The sequence below is a fragment of the Acanthopagrus latus genome, chromosome 2, assembly GCF_904848185.1.
Source record: "Acanthopagrus latus isolate v.2019 chromosome 2, fAcaLat1.1, whole genome shotgun sequence".
Lineage (NCBI taxonomy): Eukaryota > Metazoa > Chordata > Actinopteri > Spariformes > Sparidae > Acanthopagrus > Acanthopagrus latus.
Window position 1 is genome coordinate 2,741,624 of NC_051040.1, and position 20,878 is coordinate 2,762,501.

Here is a 20,878-nt window from a genome sequence, read left to right on the forward strand (position 1 = left end):
TGCAGTGTCTACAAAGTGTTTACTAGAAAGTCCTTAATAACAGAATATCTTAGTTATAGCTTGAACGTTATGATGATATAAATCCACTCAAATGCAAACAGACTGCTTTTTATTTTGTATCAAACTGAGGTAAACATCCACTCCTCACCTTACATCATCAAAAACAGAGCAGGCAGCTACTGGACACTACTGGAGAGAGAAAGGAGGTTATGGCAGTGTTCAGAAAGTTCATGAGTTGGGTAAAAATCTGTGACAGATGTTGAAATTCTCTACACAAAGTGGACTCTGGTTGGTATCTACGGACACGGAGTCAGTGCCGCCATGAGCAGCTCCATCTTGTACACAAAGTTTCGTCCCTCCATCTTGCTCCAGTGGACCTCTTTGCACGGCCCCCTGAGGTGACTCCACTTCCCCTCCTGGATGACGTCGCTCTTCGGCAGCTCTTTGGTCTGACTGCGGGGGAACTGGACCAGAACTTTGCAGCCGCTCTCCGGGCCGTTACGCACTGAAACGGACACACACAGACAGTAGTTAGTGACTGAAACCAGCTTCTGTTCTTACAGGCGTCCTTGTGATGCATTCCAGGAGTTGACATTTGTTTGGTTAATGCTCCCTCAGCTTGTATCAGCCTGTCTATTTGATCAGGAGGTATTTCCTACTTCTCTCAAAATCTCCAGAACCACCAGAGGCTGGGTGCGGCCTCGCTGCATTCAGCCCGACACGTGTTACAGAATGAACAACATTAACAGTGAGAACGATGCCAGAGCTGCTGCCATTGATCAGGAGAAGGAGGAAGTTGATCCCACTCACTGAAAATACAACAGGTGTTACATCTGCTGCGTTACGCTGGTCAATTATGGCTGATGTAGGTAGTGAAAACATGTGACACGGTCAGGGTTTTAAAACAAAGACGATCTCGCTCAGCTGAGGGTTTTAACAGCATTTAAGATATAATCTCCATCCATACCAACACATTTTAAAATGCATATCATGACCCTATACATACACCAGACAAGCACGTGTCAGTGTAAACAGGAAGCACATTGTATATCCTGCTAGTTTTAATGTAATTCCTAAAAACAGGACAAAAAGTGAGGAAACATGGCTGCTCAGAATCCTCTATTGTGCTGTTTTTATTTAAGCACTGTCAGCAGCAGTTTTTGTTTCTCTCTTGTTTCCATTATTGTATTCTCAGTAACTCAGTTCAACGCATGATCCTACATACACTGATAAAACTCATTTGAGTTTCTGCTCACCCAGACGTAAACACAGAAAACTGACTTTCTGAACATCTACACGTTGGAAGGAATTTTCCAAAAGGTCATTTTTTTGTGACTGAAAACATTCTTTACATGTACGAGAGGCAACACTCTGTTTTAAGAAAACCCATGTAAGTGTGGACAGGACCTCAGAGTGAAGAGAACTTCCTGTCTGGTTCTTTACAACACGTTCGATCACGTTTTTTTCAGCAATTTACACTTTGTGGCAGCACTTGAATACAATAGCACATATAGTGAAGAAGGATAGAAGGATCATCTTCACTTCAGAATCAACCTCTCCGTCTTACCTGAGATGGCGTACTCTCCATTGGGAGAGGCGACAGTGACAGCAGAGGCGTTTCCGATGCTCTCGACGGGGCCGAGGCCGACGTGGTTACTGAAGCTGAGGACGTGCCAGCCCATCACTTTGGCCAGCTGCTGGACTGCATGCACCTGGTGCTGAGACATCTGTGATGACAAGATGGACACAAAGATCACAAGACTTTAAAAAAATAACAGAAAAGGTTGCAATAAAAAAAGCTACCTCTGATTAACAGTTAAGGTTATCAGGACGTTAACTGTGACACCTGTGAGAGGAGGAAGTCCTGCAGCTCCTGTTCCTGGTGCGACAGTGTGACGACTCGTCCGTCTCTGTGCACCACTCTGATCTGCTCCACACCGATGTTCAGCTGCAGCTGAATGGACCTGAACACATAATACACATTAAGACTCATCTTAGAGGGATCACACATGTCAGTCAAGTGGAATGAGACCAAACATGAGCCAGTAAGGAAACAAAGACTGAGGAAATAAAGACATACTCTTGCTTACCTGCATCTCATAAAAGCATATAGAACATATAATCTTTTATTCCCTGAAGTTTGCAGCCATGTACGACTCTGTCAGTGTTGTTTCTTATATCATATCAGGAATGAATTATAACTGACAATAACATTTAAAACATTTAAGATTCAGAGGATGCCCTGCAGATACCCACAGCTGCTCATACATACATTAGCACTTCCTCTTCTGTATCTCCCATATTGTTTCTGCCTCTCTGCTCTGGTTCTCCCTCCCTCCCTCCCTCCCTCCCTCCCTCTTCTCCTCCACTTACTTGCAGATCTGCTCGTAGCCCTGAGAAGTGATGAGCACCTTGACGCTGGACTCATACACATCGTTGATGTTGGACCAGTGAGCCTGGATCTGAGGGTCTTCTATGCGGCTGGCCAGGCTGTCGATGGTCCGCGCCGTCCTGGTGATCACATAAATAAACACTGCTGAATAATGAGGCAAGTGGCTAAAAAAGTACATGGATGAACTCGGCATTCAACAGACAACACCGCTTCAACAAAATACTGTGAATTTGAATTGAATTAGGATTCGTTTTTTGCTCATAAATGTATTTTCTTGAGCGCAAACTATGTAGAAAAACAAAGTGAACCACCCTCTGGTCAAACGTGGTATTACAGGTGACGAGGTGCACGGTGGGGAGAGTCATATCATGTGGACTGAGTAATGTTTGCAGTAAGCAAACATAACCATTCACAAGAACTCCAACTATTCCCAATGCAAACAATGACTAAATAACCCTTTAACCTCATCTGGATTGACACAGTATTTCTAGTGGTGAGATTTACCAGCATAGTTGAATGTTTATTGGCTTTAAATCTTGCGATAGAATGTCATGACCACCATCGGAAGTTGTTTTTATGATCGCTACATCTACCTGCTGCGTAAGAAGATGTGTTTGGCCTGTTTGATGATCTTCTCCAGCAGCCCCTCACTCTGCTGCAGGCTGGAGATTTCAGCTTTGTCGTACGCCAGCGGCCCAGCGAGGCGCATGCGTTTGTGGCCGAAGGGGGCGCTGGCAGGGTGGGGCATCACCACAGAGCTCAGCTGCTGCTTGTGGAACTGGAACAGACAGAAAGTTGTTCAATGAAAGAAGAAATCATAAAATCAAACCATTATAAAAACTATAAAGTTGTGACACTGTTTCACAACATATTTTAAGCATTTCTGTTCCTCAATTGCTTCACATTTATTGAGACACATATTTTGCGATACTGAAATAGATTAAGCTTCAGGTGAGAAACACATCGACTTCAAACACTGTTTCACCTCTCTCATCATTTGATGCAGGTTGTGTTCCAGTACGTAAAGGTGGTCGTCTGGTTTGGGTTTCTCTGGAGAGGCCCGGTGGTTCTTCTTCTCTCCTGTGGAGTGGCACAGTGAGATGGAGAGCTGCAGACCTGTGGAGAGGGATCACAGGAACAAACATGACATGAGTATGTTTGTCCAAGCCGACTCCAGAGCCACAGAGACGACAAAAAGGCACCAATGTTTGATTTACAATGTTAACAAAAGCATTTCAAATGTTAATATTAGGATTCATAGCTGAACCAGGGGAACATCTGAACTTTGAATGAAATACTTCTGTAAAAAAGATTTTCCAATAAGCTGCATATATCTTTTTTCTTAGATTTTGGAATAAATTAATTCATACTCTGTTTCATCTATTAGAACACAGGACATGGATGGTGACTGCAGTGTTCAAACTTAAACTACAGTATAAGAGTATAAAAAGCTAAACATTGACCAGCAGTCTGTGACAAATATAGACCTCCACATGATTACATCAACTGTGCTGAAGTTTTCCATGCTGATGTTGTCATGAGTGCTCTGACCTGGGAAGGGTTGTGAGATGATCTGATTCTTCACAACAATGTGAGGGATCTGGGATTTAATCTGGACGGCTTCCCTGGACAGCTGAGCAAAGATCTCCTTACACAGCAAAACGTTCTGAGCTGCCTCGAGCTTCAGATGCCACGCCTGAGTACCTGGGAAGAAGAAGCAAAAACATTTTTAAAAAAAGTATATTAAAGATGACAGCAGGATGAAGAGAAGATCAACAGTTTGGATGTGGAGGAAATGAAAAATCAGAGATGACATACATTTAATAATTTTACAGGCAGAGATTCAGACTGTTACTGAATCAGTCCACCGACTTTCGGAAGAATTTAAATGTGAAGTCTTTGTGTTTTGAACCACACCTGCTTTGTTTTTTGGGGGTCTCCTGAAAAGGTTGACAGTTCCCAGATCACCGATATCTGGAGCTTGTTTCTGGATGGACACCTGAAGACATAAACAGCATGCAACTGTTACCAACTCCATGTTTCTGATTGCAGCTGAGAGTAGTATGATAACCATTCATAGGAAAAAGAGTATTTTGATGGAGTGCACAATTGTGGAGACACACGTCAAACAAAGTTTTGTTTCTTTCTCACCTTGATATAAGCAGATCCTTCCAGATCACTGGGGATCTGGACATCGAGGGGGCAGTAGTCCTCTGGGGTCTTTTTGTCCAGATCAATGTCTGTGTTCTTGATCACCTCAAATGTGCCATGATGAGGAAAGAGGGAACCTGAATGGGTTAATAATCAGCCTGGGGGTTAGACTACAAGTTAAAAGTGTCCTCACAATAAAACAGCTATGTTCAGATTTGAGGCCTTCTCACCAGCGCTCCGGTAGCTGAGGTCTCCCAGGATCTTGTCTCCTACTTTACGGAGTTTCCACTGAGAACGAAGTCGCAGCAGCTCAGAGTTGAAGTCTCTCTGCCTCCTGTTCTCCAGGTTCTCTGCTACTGACTTACTGAGCTTCTCTGCTCCCTTCAGGAGGAGCTGTGCTGCTGTGCCCAATGATTTCTTTTTACTGATCAGCTGGAACACCTGTGGGGTCTGCACGAGGGCACCAAACAATCTGTCAGTGGACTGATATAAATCTGTGTGTACAACATTAGTTACTAAAATATAACATAAACCAAAGATCGTAATCATATTTGAACATTGTGTCAGTGTTGCCCCTCCTGTAGATGTTTAGTGATTGACGTGATAGTGACATTCTTTAGCAGTTTACCTTGCCGGCTGTTGGATCCTGAGACACCGGGTCTAAAGCCATGTACTTCTTCTCCTTCACCACACTGAGCACATCATAGAGGACACACATCTCTGTCAGGGCGCTGCGCAGGTTGTTACGTACTGAATCCCAGGGCCAGAGAGACGGCTGAAACTTCACTGTGCCTGTGTAAGGGAAAAAAAAGGACTTGGCTTATATTCCCCAAATAAGTCCAAAACAGACAAATACTTTGCACATCTATGTCATAAGACAGGTCTAAATGAGAGGGAGAAAAAATTCCCCTGCTCTCTCTTGATCACACATTACCTTCTTCTTCCTCAGGCTCCTGCTTGGCCCACTCGCGGTCCCTGGGTTCACCTTCAGCCCCATCCTCCTCTGAGTCAGATCCCTGGCTGAAGTCAATTCTTTGAGCCAACTTTGACAAGTTCTGGGACATGGACAGAGGGGGGACGTATGTCTCTGTCCCATCCAGAGCCACCTCCTGCACCTGCTTCTCACAGGAGGACTCGATGCTGACCCTCACTGCTGGACCACCAGACATGATGGCAGGTCTGACGGGAGGGATGCAAACAGAGAGATTCAATCATTAAACTATCCGAGACACAACAAAGCACAAACATGACTGACATATTTAAGACCACTTTGAAAATATAAACAAAACACAATTTCGCTTAGGCAATGTAAAGACACAAACCAGAGAACATGTCTGCACTATTAGCTGACTCATTTGAAAGAAACTGTATTTCACCATCTCCAAATCCAACACTTGTCCCGTCATAATGGTCAAATCTGACGTATTGATAACAGATACACTGGCTGCATTTGATTGAGTATTGCTGTGTCTAGCTAGCATCACTAGCTAGCGTTTGCTTCTTGCTAATCTCACAGGATGAATGAAGATCCTGTAGGTCGAAATAAACGTCCGAAAGACGGTATTTTACTTAAAAGTGTATATCTCACCCCTTATATCCAAAACAGACGAAAATATAAAGGTTAGACGCTGGGTTGTTGTAGTTTATGTTCAGTAGCGCCGTGAATGGCTCATTCTTCGCTCTCTTCACACCGGAACAAAGGCGCTCTACTGCCCCCTAGCGTGGCGGAAGGTAATTACAATTTTAGGAACTTCATGTTAAATTCATTCATTAAGTCCTAATCTGTTCATTAAATAACCCGTTTTTAGTTTAATGTTAATAAAGGTGAGCGAAATTGTTTTTTAATTTATGTAATATGAAGGGTTACAGGGAAGCCTGTTTGGTTTGTGGTAGGAACCAAGAAGAACGTACATCAATACGGGACGGACACGGCGGGCGGTTTAAACAACCGGATGTGACGTCAGGAGAGAAACGTCCAGTCGTTTTTTTCAGGTTGGCATGGATTTTAGATGATAAACAAAACTCTCAGGGTTGAATTGATCTCGTTTTTCTTTACCTGAAGTATTTTTTGCGTTTCTTTTACATTTGTTTTGTCTCCTGTAAATGTGTAATGGTAGTGAACGCCTGTAACACAGTGAAGCTAAGTTAGCCAACAATAGCTAATTAGCACGGCTAAAGGAGTTGCTGCCTGCTGCCTTGCTTTTAGGAAATGTCCAACAGCGTATTTGAAGAAAATGAAGAGAAAAGTTGCTCGTTTAAGACTCAGTCCTAACGAAGAGGCGAGGATAATACGAGAGGAACATGAAAGGAGGAGGAAACTGCGCATACAGCAGGTAATGTGTGATAATAACACAGCGAGTGTCTTTGTGTTGTGTCACAGCTCTCTGCTTCGCGTCATGTCTGTGATTTCTGTTTTCCTGACAGCTTCTCGTGGTATTAGCAGTGGTATGATTCATTAAGACAGATTACCAGCTAAGCCAGGTCTTATAATTCTATTTCATAAAGAAGATCTGGTGTGGTCAGGGTAGCTTTCAAGTTTGCTTCACCTCAGGCTTAGCAATATACTGAAACATTGTTTACTACATTGTTGGTTCCACTTAACACATAATGCGCTTCAAGTCTGAGCTCATATCTGTTTATATGAGATATACAAGTTATTCAAGTCTACATACAATCCATGAACAACTTTGAGTCATGACTTTAGCCACCTATTTAGTTTTTACCACCAGTTTACTCTTTAAATATTACTTGATGGAAATTACAGGAACACACACCCAGAAATCTGTCTGCTTAAAAACACTCAAAGAGCAGACAATCAACTGAAGTTGTTCAAACAGCATCATAACCTCTTTGAGGCTGTAAATGTGTTGATTGTTAACAAGTGTAAGTTGCACCAACTGACCAAGAACTTTTTTTCTAATAGATGCAAATGATCTTAACTTAGAATGAACCTTATTTGAAGTCAGTCTTGTTGTGTTGCATCATACTCATCTTGCACAATACTGTAAATTGCAGCACTTTTGATGCAATGAAAGTTCACATTAATTATACTGGACTTAAACCCATGGTGTGATAATCACAGCAGTGGTACAACAAACTGAGCAAACAGCAGATGATTTTTATCCTGACTGAGTTGATTTTTTTAAAAATTTGCTCTTCTGTCTTATTTATGGCAGTGGTTTAGTTACGGTTAACATCACTTTTCTTCTCGGACTTGTCAGTTTAATTTTCTATGAACATATGGGATCATATGGGACCAGGTTTGACTGATTCTGATTTGGTACCATGAAACAGCTTTGTGAAAAACACATCTCTGGACAATTTCAAACTATATAATTATTTCAAGATGTATTTTGCTTTGACACCCAGGTGCGGGAGCAACAGCGAGACATCGCACTGCAGATCCGCAGAGAGGTTGAGCAGAGACGGCAGCGTGAGCTGGAGAAGCTGGAGGAGGAGCTGAGGGCAGACTGGGAACGACAGCAGAGAGAGAAACTAAACGCACTGCAGAAATTGTACGAGGAGAGCCTCCAGCTTCTCGGTCAGGGGCACAGGAGTGCTAAAGAAAATGTAAGATAGCAGCTGTCTAACACCAGTTAGACTTTGTGTTTGTTAACCAGAGTTTCTGTTGCTGAATGAAGACAATACATCTGTTAATGAATCCATCAAGACCTGCAGAACATTTTAGTCGCTGGTGATTTTCGCAAACAAAATGTGAGATGAATTTGGAGGCCAAATCAAGGAGAATGTCTGTTAACCAAAATTGATTAGCACCATCACTAGAAACACCCAACTCATTGAACTGTAATTTAATTCCCTTTGCAAAGGAACCTGACCTGGCAGCCATAGCTCAGAGGGAGGCGGAGAACCACACCAAAGCAGAGGAGCGTTATCGAGAGGCATTGAAGGAGCTCAAATCCCAGAAGCTTAAAGACCATGAGAAACAGACCCAGTGAGCAGCATCATAAACATTTATATGTCTGAATTTTTAACCTTTAGAATTAAGTGAACATTAACACTATGTCTTTCTTGCTTTTCTGTAGATCTATCAATGCCAGAAAGAAGGCCTTACTGAGAGAGAGGGAAAGAGCAGCAAAGGTGGCGAGTCTCCCTCCGCCTCCCCCGAACCCCATCCAGGTGATTTGATCAGTTTATGAATTTCAGTGATTGTCTCCCAAAGTGCTTTTGTCAGCGCACATGTTGCACAGTGTAGGTTCTGTGTGAAGACAAAGTAACTTCGTATTTTCTTGCTCAAGCAGAACATGGAATACAAGACGCTACACGTAGTGAAGAAATCTGATGTGAGTGCCTTTGCTGCCACACATTACCACATGTCTGGGAGAACAGTGGACAGAGAGGTAGACGTGGAGCAGGTAAGATCTCTGATTATTTATGCTTCTAAACCAACGTTTTGTTAATGCTGCTCCTGTCAGAGTTGTCCAATCTGTTTGTGTTTACAGCCTGATGCTCATGAGGGAGCTGAGCTGGAGGCGAGGAGGCTGCAGGAGTTACAGAGGGAGGAGAAGCGGAGGAGAGAGGAGCAGCTGGAGAAGGCTCGTCTCAGAGGGAAGCAGGCTCTAAAGAGGGAACATCTTGTGCAGGTATGACTCACCTGTAACCTCATGAGGAGACAGACAGCAGAATGGTTTGCGTGGTTTCCTCTGACGCTGCTTACTGTCACGGTTGCAAACACTGCAGACAGACTTTTCATATAGTAAAATGTCATATTGAAGTATTTGTTTGGTTAAATACCAGGATTGAAAGATTTCACCTTAACTTGTTTTATAGTCTTACAGTCAAAAGACACCAGAAATGTTCAGTGTTGTAGCTTTTTTATGTCAGATCTGTTTTTCGATGATCTCCTTCAGGATCGCGAGCGGCTTCTTGTTGAGCTGGAGCACATGCAGCAGACAGACCTGCTGAGGAGGAGACAGCAGGTGTCACAGATGCCTGCTCAGATCTTTCAGCCTCTCTATAAGAGACAGGAAACGAGAGAGGACTTCCAGAGGGAGATGGAGTTTGCCTTTGAGGACATGTACACCGGAGAGAGGAGTAAGGACTGTTCAGGGGTGGAGTATTTAACCATGAATGTATTTTGTAACAAATGGTCAAAGAGACCTGTATGTGCCATTTCTCTTTAATGCTCGTAGTTCTTGTTAAAACCATGCAAATAATTCTGAAGTAGCCAGAAAGTTGAATAGTTTTATAAAGCATATAAACTTTTGACTGTGTCTGATCTCAGGGGTTAAAGGGGACCTGGTGGTCCAGCTGGTACCAGAGCCTCTGCCAGCTCTGTCCACAGGCAGCCAGGACCGAGAGCTGGACGTCACAGTGGATGAAGACGCCACACCGAGAACAGAAAACACACAGCATGACACTGAGCAAGAAACTGGGAGCGCCGAGATGGAAACATCTGCTCCAGGTGAACAGAAGCACAGATACACAAAAAAATTGAGTTTTTAAGGACTGTTAGAAGATTTCTTTGAAAAAACACCAGTTACTTATTGACTTTTAGACCAAAATCGATGTACAGACCTGAATATATACATTATGTAAGTTCTTCGACCCTCCAGCCCTGAATACAACCTTCCTGTCTGATGAAATGTATCTTTACCAGCCTAGAACTGCATTCAGTGTTTTCTTAACTTTCAGTGGGGCCCTCCAGACCTGCTCCTCGAAAGGCGTTGAAGAAACTCCTGGATCGCATCAGGACTCAGAGGAACCACTGGGCTGAAAGCAACAGTGATGTCCCTGCAGCCGATTCACCGACCGGCATCTCTGCTCAGATCCCAGAGCGAGACACGACCATCGACACAGGTTCTCTGACCAGCGAGGAGAAAGAGCAACAACCACCAACAGCACCCGGTCAGACATTCGCTGTCATTGATTGAATGTGATGTATTATTATTTAGTTGTTGTGAGAGAAAAGTGAGAATAATCATTTTTTGTGTCATTCCAGCAGCGATGGAGACGACAGAGCTGTCCGCTGCAGCAGAAACTCTACATCCTGATTTTGCCAACAGAATCCAAGAATTTGAAGAAGAACGGAAGAAAAGGGTATAAATGCTGTTCTGAATGTACTCTTTTGTTTAAGACGGCAATTATCTGTTAATGAAATATAACCAAGGGGAGATTCAGTTTTTGGCTGCACACATTTACATGACCTGAAATTTCTTCCGTCACTAAAAAACTTCACAGAGCAGAAAAATAATTCTTGATTCAATATGCCGCTAAAATAACACGTCATCACCCTTATTTTGTGTTTTTGAAGGCACGTTACAGTTGATAGTAGCTCGTTGTTTTTTGTATGTCATCATCAAGTTAAACAACAAAGAATTGAACTATAAGAAGCAGAAAGTTGATGACTGAGTGCTGAACTCACATCCAGGCACCAGATATTTTCTTAAAATACAAATCCGCTTCCATTTTGTTCACTATATAATTCTTCAACGAATCCAATCCTGGTTCTGCTGCTGAACCAATAACTTCATGTGTTTTTTATGATTGGTCAGAATTGTTTGCAGGTGTTTCTGATTACTTAATTAGTCCAGGCCCTAAAACAGGAGTGTGTTGTGTGGGCGATCCTGTCTTTTCTGCTTTGAACATAAAGCAACTGCAGACGATGGCTTGATTCTTTGTTTTGGAGCCGACACGATAATCAAAAGCCAAATGGAGCTGAGCAGATTCTGGGCTGGAGGATTTTTGTATCTGCATCCAGCAGAGGAACACAGGAGCTTCACTCTGGGCTTTGGGGGAATTCATGTGGAGGAGTACGATCCTCTGAAGAATGTATTATACGGGAGGATGATGTGCTGATGGAGGAGGAGCTGCACGTCGTGTCCAGGAACCAGAAACTGAAACGGAAACAAGTCCAGTTGCTGCGATATAGCACTTAGAATCAGTCAACCAGTGCGCTTTCTCCAACTACAGAGTCTCAATATTAACACAGCTGATGCTCAGACATTAAAATTACATTTAGATCAACTTTATGGATAATGTGTTTTACAGCTTGGCTGTGGTTTGAAGGTTTGAAACCGTGTTTTTGTTCAGGAAGAGGAGCTGGAGAGGGAGAAGCAGCAGCAGGTGGTTTTGCTTCAGGAACTGGAAACGCAGAAGGCCAAACTGGAGCAGATGCTGCTCGAAGCCCGGCAGGAGAGAGAACACCTGAAGGCTGCTGTGACTCAGGAAGTGCCTGTTATTAAACCACCTGAAGTACCTGTTCATGACCAGGAGATCTCCTCCGTCAGCTCTGGATCAGCCACTGAGGTACGTACTGCCAGTTGTTCTTTTGTCACGTCGTTTCATATCTAAGTATTGCTGGTTGTCCTTTAAGTCATCATGTATAAATTCAGTCCTTTAATAACTTCTCCTCTTCTGCACGCTGCAGCTCGTGCCTCCTCCCGGTGAAGACGAACACACCAGGAGGATTCGAGAGTATCAGCAGCGGCTGTTGGAACAAAACAGGTTTGTTAAAGCCTGAAGATGAACTACTTCTTGTGATTAACGACTCACTTTCAGCCCTTTTCTATGTGGTTATTCTTGAAAGTAGTTCTTGTCTAGTAATAGGGAAAAATGTACTTTTATCTTTATTTATTACAGATTCCTTCAAGAATGCAGTACAGTTGAAATTGACTTGTCTCGGACCGACTTTGTATTTCAGAGTTCACCAGAGGTCAGTGGAAGTTGCTCGTCAGCGCCTGGAGGAATACCAGCGAGCTCTACAGATTCGTTACAACATGACGGCCACAAAGATGCCGCCTGCTGTCGTCCCTGCCGGCCTCATCCCCCCTCCTCTGCAGAATACTCAGCCTGCGCATCCTCCAGCTCCTCTGCCACTCTTTACACCTCCATCAGTGCCTGTATACATCCACACAAAACCACAACCTTTTGTCGAAGTTCCAACTAGAGAGTCTGACATGTCGGCTTCCCCTCCACATCTTCCCAGCTCCAGTTTGAGGGTTTGCTCCAGGTTGCAGGCAGCTGAAGCAGAATCTCTTTCAAACAGTCTTAGGAGCCAGAGACCAGACGCCTCTGCCTGGCTGACTGAAAACATCATGGAGAGAGTGACGGGGCACCTTCCAGACAGAGTGAGACCCTCCTCAGCCACCAAAGAGCCTCACAAGCTGATCACAACACGTCACTCAGCCAGCGTCCCGCTACTGCCAACCTCTGATCCCATCAGAGCTCTTAGCCCGAGCATCACAGGCACGACACCTCTGCTTCAGAGCCGTGCAGTGTTACAGCCTGTGACCTCCTCACATGACTCCCTTCACACTGGGTCCCTGAGCCCCAGAGACGAAGACATGGAAAGGCAGAGACGAGAGCTGCAGGAGGTCCAGAGACGGGTGCAGGAGCAGAGGGAGGCGGTGGTGCTGCAGCAGAGACAACAAGAAGAGGAGAGGCAGAGACGAGAGCTGCAGGAGGTCCAGAGACGGTTGCAGGAGCAGAGGGAGGTGATGGTGCTGCAGCAGAGACGACAAGAAGAAGAGGAGGAGAAGCAGAGACGAGAGCTGCAGGAGGTCCAGAGACGGGTGCAGGAGCAGAGAGAGGCGGTGGTGCTGCAGCAGAGACAACAAGAGGAGGAGAGGCAGAGACAGGAGGTGGAGATGACTCATATAAGGCGACAGAAGGAGACGTTACAGGCTCTGATCCAAACTGATGCACCAGTGAGTGTGGTGTTGTTAAAATACTCTGGGCGCCTCCTAGATTGCAGTGTGTAGTATTGCAACAGTATGAAGAAATGCGTTCGAAACATTCAGAGGATTATTTCTGCTGAAGTGGCCTTTTTTAAAAATAGTGAAACAGAATTCAAGAACATGAAAAAACATCTCTCCTTCTGTCTTCTCTCCCACAGTCGGCTCCTGAAGCGGCCAGCGAAGCGTTGGTTTCAGGGAACATCAATCAGACTCGCCTTAAATTACTGGCGTCCCTGCTGAAGGCTATAGAGGAGAGTAATGGAGGAACTTTGTCACATCTTGAAGACCCTCAGGAGAGAGAGGACTCGTCACAGCGACTGTCCTCTAACAGCGGTGAGACACAAAACAAACAAGCAGCTTTTTCCACCTTGTTGACCTTTTTAATCTTGTTTAAACGGCTTTCTGATTTTCAGGACGGATGAGTCTTCCTCGTGATCGTTGCTCTTTTTGCAGTTTTATTCAGTTCTGGTTATCTAAATGATCATTTTTACCCTCCGCCATTTTCTTGCTTGAGGCCGATTGTTACTGCACATGTGCAGCTCTCATGCTCACTCCTTAGCTACTTCCATCATTACCTCTGTATGTGTTTTACTGAATTAAATGAACTAGTCCTGTTGTGGCCTTTTGCCCAAGATGAAATGCTCTTGTTAAACACTCGACCTGAGTCAGTGAAGGTTTTGAACATGTTCTACGGCAGTTTCATGGTCATCATAGTGATTTTGTTTCCTTTTTAAGATCCTGTCTCTGAGGGTGATGTTCCTGTTGGACCCTCCCCAGCGTTAGTCCTCCCGTCAGCACTCCTCCCTCCTCCTCGAGCAGCAAAACCTCCAGTGACGCGTGTCAGGCTGGGCATCATGGGAATGACTGAGCAACATGAGCTCAGTGCTATTCAGGAGGTGGAGACGACGGTCAACAGCAGCCAGATCGCAGGTCTGTTCAGCCTCACACTCATACATTCCCAAACCATTCATCAATCTGTGGAGATGAAAATCAGTCTTGTGATTTCCAGGACCTGAAGAAAGTACAAGGGTCCCCCCACACAACGTGGACTGGGATCCACACGAAGAATCAGAGTCTTCCGTGGCCTCTGACAGAACTCTTCCGACACCGTCTTCATCCAGCAGTGAGCAGCGGACCGCTGAAAGACGAGCCGCCTCCGGGTCGAGCTCGGAGAGATCCAGCTATCTCGTCTGGCGAGAGAGGCTGCTGATGGGAGCTGGAACGTCTCCAGAATCCTCAGAGTCCGGTACGTAGAGGGCAGGCGACTCCACCTGTGGATGGAAGGAAACTTGTTGTTTGATTTGAAGATGAATGTGCGAAAACTCCTGAATGTCAAGTGAGGAAATATTATTTTTCTGGTGATCCATTTTTATAAATCTGATCTGAAGAGTTCTTCTGTCCTGTTTTTTTTTATGACTTGAGAACTGACAGGGGAGAGAGATGTATTTTAATTTATTGTATTATTTTTTTTTTTTTTTTTAAATTATTTTTTTGAATCAGAATTCTATTTTTTTTCCAGGACAGTAATTTAATTAATTTTTATCCATTTTTTTTAATTCATTATTCAGATTTTATTTATTCATTACTTTTTTAAAATTAATTTATCCCTGTGAAACCAAATGCAAAAAAAATAACTTTCACTGGGTTTCACACATTGTGGAAAAAAAGCTCATGAGGATTTATTTATTTCACTCTTCACTGCATAAAATAAAAAATGTGTTAGATTTTTTTTTTTTTTTTTTTTTTCCATCGTTTCTCACATGGGAAAAAAAAATCCTTTCACACATGAAAGAAAATTTAAGTAATGTAGATTATTTCTAAGTTCTCGAGACATAAACACAGGAGAGAAAACAATTTAGAAATCAGTCACCAGGAAAAATGCAACTCTTCACTTGCCCCTCAGGGCTTCTGTAGGATTCCCACTTATTTGGAACATTTATTTTATTTATTTTCCAGACTTGGTCCGGAGGATAATCTCGCCTCTGTCCTCTGACTCTGGGAGAGGAGCTGACTGCTCCGGTCCTGCAGTCACAGAGGTAACCAGACCAGCTGGAGACAAACAGCAACACTTCAACTCTTTCTTTCCCTTCGAACACGCCAGCGAACTCTGCAGCAGAGGCTGATTTCAAAGTTCCAATGGAAAGAAGAGTTTTGTCTCTGTGCAGTGAAATAACATCTTCCTGTTTCTGTTTTTGTTTTATTACTTTACACCAGTGATAAAACTTCAGAAACAGATTAATTGGATGAATTTCGCTGCATAGTTTCAACACGTCAACCTCTGAGGTTCACGTTGTGGATCGATGATGAAAAGTAGCCAAATCTGAGCGCTGGGGAAAACATCTGCCTCGGCCTTTGATTGCGCTTGAGAAGCTTTTGTGTGTCCGTCTGCGTGTTTTTGTGTGTTTTGTGTGTGTACCTGTCTGTATGGAGTGAATGTGTATGTATGAGTGTACGTCTGCTTGTGTCTTTGTGTCTTTGTGTGTTTGTCTCCATGTCTGATGAGCGATGATGTAAAATAAACAAACCCTGAATTGTATTTATCTAAAATACATTTCATGATGGTTTCTACACTTGAACTGAGCTCAGTGAGTCTGTGTGAATGTACATGTTGTCAACTAAAACTAATGCAGGTTTAAACAGTCAGTTTTTGCAGCTATAAAAGACGTTTGTACTGAACTATTAATCCTATTTTTCACTTTCATTTTACAGTAATATACAGAACAATAACATAACACTTAGAGGGAGCAGTCTATGATACGAAGACTAATTTTACTAAAGTAAACGATCTGAATTCTTCCATCATTGACAATAACACCTAAAGTGTGTGTGTGTGTGTGTGTGTGTGTGTGAGTCTGATCACGTCTTTGTGTGTTTGTTCGTCTCGTGTCTGATGAGCGATGATGTAAAATTCACAGAACCTGAAGTGTATTTTAACTAAAATACGTTCTCATGATGGTTTCTACACTTGAACTGAGCTCAGTGAGTCTGTGTGCACGAACATGTCGGAAACTAAATTTAAAGAAAAGTCACTTTTACTACAGACGGATAAACTGTTTGTGGAGGAGCAACTTGTATAAAGTGAGTCAGTTAATGTTAAAATGGCAAAATTAGATTATTTTTGTTTCTAAGTGTGGTGAAATTTTACTGACTCCAGTTTTGGCAGCATTAAAATAAGAGTTTTATTTATGCATTTTAGTGTAATTTTGTTATTTTACACATCATGACGCTTAATTGGAGGAATTCTAAATAATCAGTTACTTTTACGATAGTAGATGATCTGAATTCTTTGTGTGTGTGTTTGTACTTCATGCAGAATGCCACACTCGTAACTGTGTTTGCACAAGTGTGATTCTATTCATGTTTTTATCTCGCTGACACTTTGTTTTGTGTGTCAGTCTGCACACAGGCCTTGTGATTCAGACTGCCTCTCCTCCACCACCATCTCCACCGGCAGCTACATCACCACCGACCCCGAGCAAATCACCGGTGAGAGACAGCAGGAGTGTGTTCTGTCGTCATTTGACCAGTTGGAAAATGCTTCAGCTCCACCTGTTGTGTGGGAGATACGAGACACTTTATAAACACCAGGCAACATGTTAGTTTGGTTTCTAACTTTTATAACCTGAATCTGTTCTTTTCCTCTGTCTTCTCTCCCTCCCTTCAGATAAATCTCCTCCCCTCGCACCTTTGGAACAGAGGCGAGCGGCAGTCTCACTCGACGTCTCCTCCCCTTCGTCCGGTCAAAGCTTCAGTGTGGAGGAGAGCTCGGCTGCAGTTCGTCCTGGTGTCAACGTCGAGTCTCTGTTCAATGAAAGCAGCATCCAGCAGATCATAGACCGATACACCAGAGAGCTGAACTTCTCCCTCAGCGCCACTGTGAAAACCACAGGTAGACTGATCCTCCTGGACACAGGCATTAGTTTTTGTCAGTTCAGTGTCTGATTCCCCTTTTTTGTTGTCCAGCTGACGGTCGAGGCTCGTTTGTGGAGGATCCTGATGCTTCAGAGAGGAGAGGGGAGGATGAAACCTCTGCAGTCAGTCCGACTCTTCCATCCAACACAGCAGAAGCACGGAGGAGTGGTCAGGTTCGTCACTCTCAATCCACAATTTATGCTGGAGATTAAATGGAAAAATGCCTTTTCAAACCCTTTTGGTTAGAGATCAGTGGAGATCAGTGTGGAGTAAAACATTCTGATGCTACGACGACTTGTATGTTTTGTTTTTAGCTGCAGGAATGGGACGATACGATCCGGAATCAGTTCTCAGGCGAGGACCAATCACTTCAGGACTCCTTCCGTCCTCTGATTGGCCAGCTGACAGACCAGTCCTCCTGTCTGGCTGCCGACCACAGGGACTCGGCCATGGAGCGGCTGGTCGGTCAACCGTCGGCTCACTCGTCTGTGATTGGTCAGCTACCGGGCGTGCCGGTTCCTCCAGTGAGCCTGGATCAAGGCGGATGGGATTCCACTCTGAGTTGGATGATAGGTCGACTCTCCCATCAGTCCAGCTCTCACTGGCTGAGCGGCGGGCAGGACTTTTACGCGGGTCAGCTGATGGAGCAGATGGTGTCGGAGCGCTCGACCTCGTGGTTGGATGGCGAGCCGGAGGAGAGCCGGATGAGGCCGCTGGTCGGGCAGCTGGATGAGTCTGCAGGTCAGCACAGTGGAAGCTCAGGTGAAAGGATATTCAGGCATATTTTGTCATTTTCACCCGTTTCAGACGCTCATCCACATAAATCCTGTGAGTTCATCATCTGATCTGGTTGTAGGTGACAGAACTCGTGTGGATCTCGGTGTTGCAACTGAAGCCAGCGTGCCGTCGTACCCAGCGCTGCCTCCTGAAGCCTCGTCACACGGCGCCTCTGTTCCAGATGTGAATCCACATTCACAGGACTGGACTCTGCAGAACCAGACCAGTGGAACAGACCTGGGCCCAGAGAGGACTGAAGGTGGGTGTATCAGAGTATATCATCATCATCTGTGGTCTCAGTTTGTAGCCAAGATTATTTAAAAGTTTATTTCTCTGACTGCGTTACGAACCTGACTACGTTATGCTTCATGTGTGACCTTCAGTGTTTCCCGGCTCCGACTCATTCCACCCTCTTCTGGCTGAGGTCACACACAACGAGACCGCAGACGCCTCCATGATGTTTCACCCGCCTGAACACAATGTGCCTGGATCTCCTGAAGGGCAGCGAGCCGGCAGTGTTTCCACGTCTCCTGAAGCCCACGATGACGTTTCTGAGTCTGAATCGTCTCCTGAGCGCCTGAGAGCAGAGCAGCCGTCCAGCTGTGTGACCACTTCCCCCGCCTCAGATCAGTCGTTGACCCAGCTGGTCACCTCCCAGAACCATCCTCCTGATGTGGAGCTAACGGCTCTGAGTCTGTCAAATCTAATCCTGAGTGATGATGCACCTGCAGAGAGCGTGTCGCAGCCAGAGGAGCCTCTCAGCGAGTCTGAACAGAGTTTAGACCTGAGGACAGACGTTCCCGTGTTGGAGAAGATGGTGAGATCATGTTTTCTTCTTTCAGACATTAATTTAAGACGTTGTTGTTCTTTCATGCTACAGCTGCAGGTTGTCAGATTATTCTGAGAAACAACATCTTTGTTGTGGTTTTGTTTTTCTCATTTTTTTTTCCTTTTTATAAAACGTGTGTGTGTGTGTGTTTGTTCAGGAAGCTGCCGGTGAGAAGGGAATCCTGGAGCAGTCAGAAATAACTTTAGTGAGCCTGACGGACACGACGCTGCAGGACCAAGAGACGACCATCACTGATGAAGACGAGCCTCAGGAAGACAAACATCCAGCCGGAGCGAGGGAGGAAGGACAGGAAGGCAACGAGCCTGAGGTGATTATACAGCTCTCAACATCTTGTCTTCCGCAGCAGATGTCTTCTGATCTCTGAACACACATTTTCTTGTTTTCTTCAGGGATCAGAGTCTGCGTTAACGGATGAGACTCCAGAGGAAAAGGACCAAACACAGCCAGGTAGAATCACACGACACTAACAGACTGTTGGATGGTACAGAATCCATTTTTTTCGTCTCCACCACATCTTTGTTTTAAACAGCTGGTGCCTTTTTTAAAACAAGACATACAGTCAAATAATACATTAGAAAATAATAAATAAAAAGTGCAGTTTTAGAAGTCTTCTGTCAGAATTTGGTGAAAATGAAAGTGAGTCCTCGTTGTTTCCCTTCATTGGTTCAGTGACGCTGTTGGAGATTCAGTGGGTTCCTGACGGAGGCCTGCAGGAGGTTTTCCAGCAGAAGCGCAGAGCTCTGATCCAGAGATCAGCACACAGGATGGAGGAGATCAAGGCCAAACGAGCTCTTTCCAGGACTCGACCCGAGAGCAGAGAGGAGTCTGAAGACGCTCAACCAGTCAGTCAGTCAAAGACCAAGACAGAGCCGCAACACAAGACCAAGTCCAAGGGAGGACGGGCCGAGCAGAACCGAACCACTGAGACGTCTGGACTCCTCAAGCAGAAGAAGCTCCAGCTGCCTCCTCCAGGTATTTAACTGATTCAGATACACTTCACTTGTATTCTGGTGGCAAGATGGACAAACTAAACCGTTTACGTCACACGACATCCTGACCTGAGTTCAGTATTTTCAAATCTGTGAATGCCCGGTGCAAGCAATATTTGTATTCTTTTAAAATGTTTTATTCTCAATTCCAGATGCATCATCCAGAAAACTTTCTCCAAAATGTCCCATAAAACATGTTTGCTGGATGCCAATTAATTTTTTTTCTATCATGACACACTAATAGCTCTGTGGTGAATCTTTCTTGATCACTGCAATTTTTCATTATTTTTTTTTCCCCCCAGGAGATGAAGAAAAGCTAATTCTCAACAAGAACTGCCTCCTGAAAATGTTTTTTTTCTTCCCTTAGGAGAACAATTATTTTGTTGTTCACTGCTCTGTGCTGTATCTTTATCATGTGTGAAGTCAAGAAACAATCTTTTCTTTCCCCCATGAGATAAAAATCTTGTGTAAAATGCTGTGAAAGAAACATTTTTGTCATGAAAATATTTTCACACGAGGAAAAAAGCAAATGTTTTCTGTTTCCTCAGTAAAAGATTCCAGACTGAAAAAGGTGGATGAGATGAAGATCTGCACACCAGAGCAAAGAAAACTTGACGTTTCTGAGATGCACCAGAGAACTCGGAGGTAACATAATTTAGCTTTTTAACCTTTTTACACTCGTGGTTGGACATGGATGTTTTTCGCAGGTTTGAACCCAAAACATGATGATAAATGAATAATAATCTGTGTGCAGACTGTACGAGCAGCTGGAGGAGGTGAAGCGTCAGAAAACCATCAGGAGCCAACAGGAAGCTTCTGCACAAAACCGACTGAAGGCCAAAGAGTTCCACAAGGTGAAACACCTGAAACATTCACCTGTAAACATGCTGCTGCTAGAACTGAAGTCCAGTTAATTTATTATCTTTCTCTCTCTTCACAGAAAACGTTACAGAAACTTCGTGCCAAGCAGCAGTGATCGACTGAATGTGTTCTAGATCTGTATAATTTAAGTTATTTCTGTAGAGTTTTATCAATAAAGCTTTTTAATTTATTTAAATCAACTTTTTGCCCTCATGTTTTACAGAATCACTGAAGGAAAATAACAAAAGGT

The 20,878-nt window shown here is 44.0% G+C and overlaps 2 protein-coding genes across 7 annotated transcripts; one reads left to right on the top strand and one right to left on the bottom strand.

The window, feature by feature from the left end:
- Window positions 1-92: 92 nt before the first annotated feature.
- med17 (mediator complex subunit 17) lies at window positions 93-6,276 on the bottom strand. The gene is made up of 13 exons (XM_037121376.1): window positions 6,132-6,276; window positions 5,478-5,722; window positions 5,172-5,335; window positions 4,774-4,993; window positions 4,544-4,680; window positions 4,310-4,391; window positions 3,944-4,096; window positions 3,378-3,508; window positions 2,986-3,170; window positions 2,374-2,511; window positions 1,847-1,964; window positions 1,568-1,727; window positions 93-505 (listed from the first exon to the last, which is right to left on the bottom strand). Exons 2-13 carry the CDS (start codon window positions 5,710-5,712, stop codon window positions 297-299), a joined length of 1,932 nt encoding a protein of 643 aa, XP_036977271.1. The 5' UTR covers window positions 5,713-5,722; window positions 6,132-6,276; the 3' UTR covers window positions 93-296.
- A 148-nt stretch (window positions 6,277-6,424) lies between these two features.
- On the top strand, window positions 6,425-20,828 carry cep295 (centrosomal protein 295). Of its 6 annotated transcripts, XM_037121361.1 has the most exons (31): window positions 6,426-6,535; window positions 6,750-6,876; window positions 7,913-8,113; window positions 8,371-8,495; window positions 8,587-8,680; window positions 8,803-8,916; window positions 9,004-9,144; window positions 9,412-9,595; window positions 9,786-9,965; window positions 10,196-10,408; window positions 10,503-10,600; window positions 11,594-11,809; window positions 11,931-12,007; window positions 12,204-12,944; window positions 13,131-13,209; window positions 13,398-13,572; window positions 13,975-14,169; window positions 14,249-14,485; window positions 15,196-15,275; window positions 16,635-16,725; window positions 16,904-17,128; window positions 17,203-17,324; window positions 17,466-17,913; window positions 18,008-18,187; window positions 18,312-18,745; window positions 18,915-19,085; window positions 19,168-19,225; window positions 19,448-19,750; window positions 20,316-20,412; window positions 20,522-20,621; window positions 20,708-20,828. In XM_037121361.1, exons 2-31 carry the CDS (start codon window positions 6,778-6,780, stop codon window positions 20,741-20,743), a joined length of 5,514 nt encoding a protein of 1,837 aa, XP_036977256.1. In that variant the 5' UTR covers window positions 6,426-6,535; window positions 6,750-6,777; the 3' UTR covers window positions 20,744-20,828. The 6 variants fall into 6 exon arrangements, with proteins under 6 accessions (XP_036977209.1, XP_036977236.1, XP_036977228.1 ...); XM_037121314.1 differs by having other exon boundaries at window positions 6,425-6,535; window positions 12,204-13,209; XM_037121341.1 differs by having other exon boundaries at window positions 6,425-6,535; window positions 12,204-13,209; window positions 17,466-17,892.
- The last annotated feature ends 50 nt before the right edge of the window (window positions 20,829-20,878 follow it).